The sequence below is a fragment of the Leptonychotes weddellii genome, chromosome 16 (genome assembly GCF_054177405.1).
Source record: "Leptonychotes weddellii isolate Sample4059 chromosome 16, ASM5417740v2, whole genome shotgun sequence".
In the NCBI taxonomy this organism is placed as follows: domain Eukaryota; kingdom Metazoa; phylum Chordata; class Mammalia; order Carnivora; family Phocidae; genus Leptonychotes; species Leptonychotes weddellii.
The window spans coordinates 2,517,439-2,524,894 of record NC_138384.1 but is presented as its reverse complement, the minus strand read 5'-3'; the positions used below and the strand labels follow the sequence as shown (position 1 = coordinate 2,524,894).

At 51.0% G+C, this 7,456-nt stretch overlaps 1 protein-coding gene across 1 annotated transcript; it reads left to right on the top strand.

The window, feature by feature from the left end:
- Window positions 1-1,088: 1,088 nt before the first annotated feature.
- Window positions 1,089-4,826, top strand: FOXL1 (forkhead box L1). The gene has a single exon (XM_006744346.3). It carries the CDS (start codon window positions 1,554-1,556, stop codon window positions 2,577-2,579), a length of 1,026 nt encoding a protein of 341 aa, XP_006744409.1. The 5' UTR covers window positions 1,089-1,553; the 3' UTR covers window positions 2,580-4,826.
- Window positions 4,827-7,456: the final 2,630 nt, after the last annotated feature.

Here is a 7,456-nt window from a genome sequence, read left to right as displayed (position 1 = left end):
CATCCCCACACGGTTTACTCAATGAAACGCTAATTCAATTAACCCAAGTGTTTTTTTTTCTTTTAAAAAATATTCAGCAGAGATCATAAACAGGAACTAGTGGTGCATTAGTCCCCCGACCCCACCCCCAGCGCCACGGTGGGACAGAAGACCGCTCCTTCTCAATCGGCATCATTCAGGGTTTTTGATTCCAAGCATGACGTGGCTGAATGTAAAATGAGACAGGGTGGGGGTGCTTACACCCCAGGGTGAGTGGGTGGGGGTGGGTGGGTGGAGAGCAAGCAGGCTTCCCAAATGCTTAATGTAATCACGGGCCAGCTGCGTGCACTTGTAAAGTTGTTATAACCCCCCTCCTTGTTATAAACAGGAAAGCACAGAATATAAAGCAAGAGACCCGCATTCACAAATACCAGCTCTCCTGCGACAGCTGCCAAATTCCCCTTTTATGGTGTTCCTCGCTTGCAACCTCAGTCCCATCAGAAAGACCTTAGCTTCTCCCCCCTGACCTCTCCAAACGGGTTTATTTTGGAACTACCCCCAACCAAGCCGTGGCCCAGGTACCCCCGCCCTCTCTAGCTCCCCAGTACCCTGTGCCTTGGCTTCCGGAGAAGCTGGGCTCCCGGAGGCCTCTTCTGGGTCCCCAGGGAGCCCCTGGAGGTAGAGGCTGGCCCACTCCGGGATACCACGCCCCCCGGGTGAGCGCCTCCAGTTCCTGCAGGTCATCCCGATAGTTTCTCCAAGGAGGGCTGCATCCTCTTCTCCCGAGACTCCCAGACCTCTTAGATAGACACGCCGCTCCCCCCACACCCAAATATCTAAACGCTTTCAAAGACCTCAGGAGGCATTTTATGAGATGGTTCCATCTCCACATCTATGAAGGCTGAGAGAAGAAAAGACCTTTTGTGGGAGGCTCAGGATAACTGGGCTCCCCCAGGCCAGCAGTAAAACTCACCCCTGTGCCCCCACCCCATCCCCACCTCTCCTTCCTGGCCCAGCAGACCCCCGCTCCCAGCCACTGCGGTCCACATCCTGCCTCACTGACTGTGTGTGCTTACAGCGTCAAGGGGTGGACGTGATATTTCAAACATCAGATCAGTGCGTTTATATATTGGGTGCCCGGAAATTTTTCCAAATAAACACAGCTTGATTCAACTTGGGTGGGCGGACTTATCAACAGACTAATTCTATAAACAAATGAAGGAATAGCCCTGAAACCGATTGGCTGGTATCAAAAAGACACGTGGAGGGAAAAGCTTGGAGTTTTTCAGCAATGAAATTTTAATTAATGTGGGTGGGCTGAGCACACAACGACTGTTTATCATAGACAATTTATTTTCCAGCGCTAAGTCAACATATAATAGCAAACTTACAACAATTATTTAACATTTTTAAAGCCATGAAGGGACAGACCACGGAGCGGCCAGGGAGAGCGGCAGAGCGGGAGGCAGACGCACCGCGGGCTCCCCCGGAGGGCCCTCGCGGCGCGGGGCGCACTCCCTAAGCCCTGGGTCGCCTGCGTTGCCGGGGAGCGCAGCGCCGGGCTCCGGCTCGCCATGAGCCACCTCTTCGGTCCCCGGCTGCCTGCTCTGGCCGCCTCACCCATGCTCTATCTGTACGGCCCCGAGAGAGCCGGGCTGCCGCTGGCCTTCGCCCCCGCGGCCGCTCTGGCCGCCTCGGGCCGGGCGGAGCCCCCCCAGAAGCCGCCCTACAGCTACATCGCGCTCATCGCCATGGCCATCCAGGACGCGCCCGAGCAGAGGGTCACGCTGAACGGCATCTACCAGTTCATCATGGACCGCTTCCCCTTCTACCACGACAACCGGCAGGGCTGGCAGAACAGCATCCGCCACAACCTCTCGCTCAACGACTGCTTCGTCAAGGTGCCCCGTGAGAAAGGGCGGCCAGGCAAGGGCAGCTACTGGACGCTGGACCCTCGCTGCCTGGATATGTTCGAGAATGGCAACTACCGGCGCCGGAAGAGGAAGCCCAAGCCAGGCCCAGGGGCCCCGGAGGCCAAGCGGGCCCGCGCCGAGACGCAGGAGCGCGGCTCCGAGGCGCAGCTCCCCGCAGGGCGCCGCGGCCCCGCGACCCCCCGCCAGGAGGGAGCGCCCGCACGCCCCTCGCCCCTGCGGGACGGCTCCTCTCCGCCCGCGCCCCTCCACTGGCCTGGGCCCGCGTCCCCGGAGGAGGACGCGGGCGACGCTGTCCAGGGCGCAGCGGCCTTGGCCATAGGCCAGCCAGCGCGCACAGTGGATGGCCCGGGGTCTCCTCCACGTCCTGCTTCCCACGGCTCTCCGAAGAGCTCCGACAAATCCAAAAGCTTCAGCATAGACAGCATCCTGGCGGGACGGCAGGGTCAGAAGCCCGCCGGAGGGGTCGAGCTCCTGGGGGGCGCCAAGCCGGGGCCCGGCAGCTGTGTGGGTGCCTCGCTTCTGGCCACCTCCTCAAGCCTCCGTCCGCCTTTCAACGCTTCCCTGATGCTCGACCCGCGCGTCCAGGGCCGCTTTTACCAGCTCGGGATCCCTTTCCTCTCCTATTTCCCTCTGCAGCTTCCCGACACGGTGCTTCACTTCCAGTAAAGCAAACAGTGACGGGGTCCTTCCCCTACCCTGGGCTGAGCTTGTGAGACCAGGGGTCTAATCGCTGGGGGAAGGAGCCACGTTTTTGTTTTGTTTTTGTGTGTTTTTTTAAATGATCTTTTCTTCTGCAACGTGTGAATCCTGGGAAGTGTTACCAACTTTTGCACGCAGGTGGGCAGGGTCGCCTGCCTCCTCCGAGGTGAGGCGGACTTTCCCAGAACCCGGAACACCTCCGGAGATTTAAAAGACCTTGCCTGGCTAGGACTTGGGCATCTCAGACCTCCTACCGCCAGAGCAGGAGAATTCCTTGACCTTAGGTCAGTCTAAGGTTGTGGTCTTCCACTGCCCAGCACAGGTCCTTCATGTCCAGAGCAGCAAGGGCCCAGACAACCAGGGAGCAGGACTGAAGGACATGGTGGGGTGCTTTCAAACAGAGCCACAGTCTGACTGTGGCCAGCTCGGTTGTGGGTTGTCACTGTGGCTCAGGCCTTGGCTTTGGGTCCATGGGGTGGTGGGTGTTCACAGCTGGGTTTGTCCTTGAAGTCCAGTTGTGGGGACACTGGCAGTGACCCGTGTTTCAGGTTCTTTGGGAGATCTAGGGCCTGGTGAGGATTTACAACCAATGTCCAGGTGGAAGCTAAGAAACCACACTTTTATTTTAAATACAGAATTTCTCTCTTTTTTCTTTCTAGACAGTAAAAGGAATATGCTATGTTCTTTGGCTAGATGCTTGGCTCTTTTTACTACAATGATTGCCCTGTGAAAATGTCTATAGTAACAACCTCTATTAAGAAAGTGCACTCTATATGATAGCATTTTGTTGCATTATGATAGCCCGATAGTCAGTACCCATGATCTCCAAGACGTGTTACCAACATTAGCAGGTATCCTGTCTTGTTGCTTTTGTTTTTAAGGGATCAAAAGATAGCGGAGGACACCAGAAGTGTGTGAGGGGGAGGGAAGCTGTCTTAGACACAGAAGATTTCCCATTTGCATGTTTTTTCAAGCTCTAGGTTTGATTTTTGCTACATTTTCCAGAATTGTGTAGTAAAGGACCACCTTTAATCCAAAAAGTTGGATGAAACAAACACAAAAGGCAGATACTGGGAGAGATGGGTCATGCTGGGCAGAGAAAGGGAATCTTCTGATATCTGCTGGAGGGTGTGTCTCTGGACCCCAAAGAACAGGAAGCTCAGCCAGAGGATTCTTTCAGACATTCCCAGCTGATGGCATCCCAGCCCGCACCCAGCTCTTCCCTCCAAGCCCCTTCCCCGGGGCGGGCGGTCCTAGAGCCAGCAGCTAAATAAACACCTCATGGAGGTGACTGGAAATCTGGAGGGTGGGGAGCAGGAAGATTGGGGGGAGGACAGGAGGAGGGTTCTGCAACAAAGATCTGGTTAAGACAATGGAGATTTTTACAGCCCAGTTCAGTTTGGAACTTTTGGGAAGTGCATCTAACCCCTTACAGTATCTCTCTCTGGGTTGCCTTGGATGGGAAACTGAATTTCCTGAACCTCTAGGTTATTTTAATTTTATCGGATGTGGGAAAGACTCAGTAAGTCATGAGAGTTCTGGAGGTAGGCTGCAATAGATCTTCCAAATAACTTTTAAAATAATATCCAGGACTTAGATAAAGATGAACACAAACTTTACAGCAAGAGAGCCTATTGGTTAATATATCCGAAAGGACATTCCAGACAAGCATAATAATTTAATAATTAGTAAGCACACAATTGACTTTCTGAGAATTTATTCTTAAAGCCATGTGCTACTGATCCATAAGTTTCCTTGAGCATATTCTGCCCAGGTTGGTGGGAATGTTTTGGTGAGCTGCACAGTGTCCTTGATTTTAAGAACTTTGATGAGATCCCATTGTTGAGATCCAGGCTCACTGTGATTAACCTACAATGTGGTGGAAGGGCTGTCATGGATATTTTGTTATCCCAAAGTCTCAGCCTCTGTGAATAAAGTTGTTTTTTCATTAACCTCTCAGTGACTGGTTCAGTGGATTACTGGGGGGAATAAGCAAACAGTGTAATAGGAGAGAGGAGTCAGGGATTATATGTGGGAGCCCTGTCAGCATCTCAGGAGCAGAGAAGCCTGGGGCCAGTGGGTGCTGCCGGAACATCATGGAAACTCCACGGTGTAGGTTATGTTTTTAGTTTTTCCTTTTGTGTTTGATTTGCTATCTCATGTGTTTTGTTAATTTACGATGGCTGTCTTCTGGAGAAACCAATAATCTAATACTGCCATTTTAAAAAGATGCATTTTAGAGTTACAATTCCAAGAAGTATAATATAAACATTGCTTTTGTGTCTCAGAAAAAAAAAAAAAGGCAGGAGTGTGTATCTGCTTTGTAAGAGTGTTTATACATACATAAGGAGGCATTCTGTTAACTAATCCCCGCATTCATCTGGTTTGGGAGGGCTGAGGGGAATGGACGGTACAGTGATGGAATCTATCGAATCGGTACAGTCCCGTGAAGATTCCTTCCTACTGAAGAAAAAGAGGACCTGTCGGTCTTAGCAATCCACACGGCTATGCCGGTGCTCCGGATTTAATCACGGGCTCCAAGTTGTAGGTCAGTAAGACAAAAAAAAAAAACCCAAACAAACAAAAAAAAACCCAAAAAACTCTTACTTAAAGCAAACTCTCCTCTGTATTTAGGGCAAACCAGAAGCAACCTTATCTTTCTACTCTTAGGCAATCTGAAGGTACACCTCTGTGTTCCCTTCTAAACAAAGGGAACAGATTCTGTTTTTCTGAAAAGGGTCTGTGGTTTAAGCTCAGTGTATGCACACACACACACACACGCACACTGATGAATACATTGATCATAATGGGGATATAGCGGGAGTACCGTGTACAACGATAAAGACAGAAGTGTGTATATATATACGCATGGGTATGTATGTACATACATGCATTTGTATATGTGCGTGTGTGTATGCGTGTGTGTGTATATGTGTGTGTTCTGTACACATGAATGTGCAGAAGTTCATCTTTTTTTACATATAAGTGGACAGATGGGCTCAGATCAAGTGCTGAATCCTTTCAAATTAATCCAAGTATTGATACTTTCAGAAGGATTTTCTTTTTCGATATAGTTCAAGCCAGGGTTGAAAATTTGGATTTTGCACTATTCTGATGAAACTAATGAAGATTTTCTTAAAGAATCTTGGAAGACACACCAACGTTGAGATCTTTACTTCTTTGACTTGTGTAAGGATAAGAGAACTTTGTAAAGGCCTTTTGCTTTGGTTTTGGATGTTCATTGGCTCTTGTAGCAGCTAATGACCCTGCTGGGTCTCATATGCCTCCGAAGGTTTTCCGGAACCTGAACAGGATGTGATTCGCCATTTCAGCGTGTATCCACGTGTGGGTTAAAGAACTGGCCACACATGATGTTACTGTTGCAGCTGAAAGCTACTGTTAACATCAGAGACGTGGGTGATGTTTCCAGTAGCGGGCAGCTCTAGATGAGAGCCTCAGCTTTGTGCACTTCCCATCTTCATGGTAGCTGGAAACGTCTTGTTTGCAGGAAGCGGAGTTTGTTCCATAGAGTAAAAAATGCACATGATAAGAAGCAAAGTTCATTGTTTAAAAATAAAGAGCATGAGTTTGTTGGAAAGATAAAATTCTTTGGATCCACATTTCAAGCAGTTTTTAAAAATATGTCTGAATAGCTAAATGGCAAGTTCTCTACTACACTTGTCCTCATGGGTTCTCTGGGGCCGGGGAGACACCATACCTGTGTACAGCATCCTAGTGGTGAGCACTAGGAGGTGGTGGAGCCTGGGCAGAGCTGAGGGCTTTGCCTCATCCAATGATATCTGAATGCCAATTGTACTGGGCAGACCATGTGAAGGGCACTAGGCCCGATGTGTATTGAAGCCCAGGGTCTACAGCATGGTGGGCAGATGAGAGTGAGTACAAGATGCAGTTCTGGCCCTGGAAGGTGGCTGTAAGGAAAGGGGGTAACCACAGCACGGTCCTAGGTCCTGAGGGGTGTCGTCTACATAGCCAACACCATTGTCTTTATTTACCTTGGCAGTGAGGGGGGAGAATGGAAGGGAGGTGGTGGGGCAAAGATTTGGTCTTAACCTTTTCCCATTAGGCATGAGAATCAGGGTTCCAGAAACAGAAGCCCACTTACATGGGCCAATGGAAAAGACCAGGGTAGAGGGATTGCTTCTGTGGGGGAAGGGCCGGGGGAAGGGCAGCTCCACGGGGAGTAAGAGTGAGTGTGGTTGCAGCTTCTGCAGGCAGGAGCCGAGGAGAAATACCCCAATCTCTCTCCTCTCCTGCCTTCCAGCCTCATGTGGATACCTCTCATTGGCTGACCCTCCTAGAAGTCCAGGCTGCAAGGGAGCCCAGGTAATGCAATACATAAGGGGCAACCTGCAAGGCCAAGAGGGGCTGAGAATGCACGGGGGTGGGGGCGGGGCAGATAGACTGTGCCCAGCACAGTCGGGGTGGGGGGTCCTTCCTTCAGGGTCAGTCGGTGGCACCTGTCCTGACCGCACTGTTGGTCCAAGAGCCGGGACTAGGATGTCTTGGACGATACTGGCAGCTACCTCTGGCCTTCCAGGAGATCCGACTCTCCTACTTGTCAAGCTTCCAAGAGAGGTGACTCTAGAGCCATCTGAGACCCGCTTAGGGAGGCACGGCCTGGGTCTGGACTTTGCTCCCGGGGGCCCTGTCCCCGGCCATGCAGTCTCTGCCTTCATAGCTTTGAGCCTGAGTTGCTGGGGGCTGTGAATGATGCTACACGGGTATCTTTCAGTTCATTGAGAATCTAAAACAAAATCACCTTTTACTAAAAGTGTCCTGAATATGGCTGGTGTAATCTCCTCCTCGCAGGCTGTGTGGGCCTC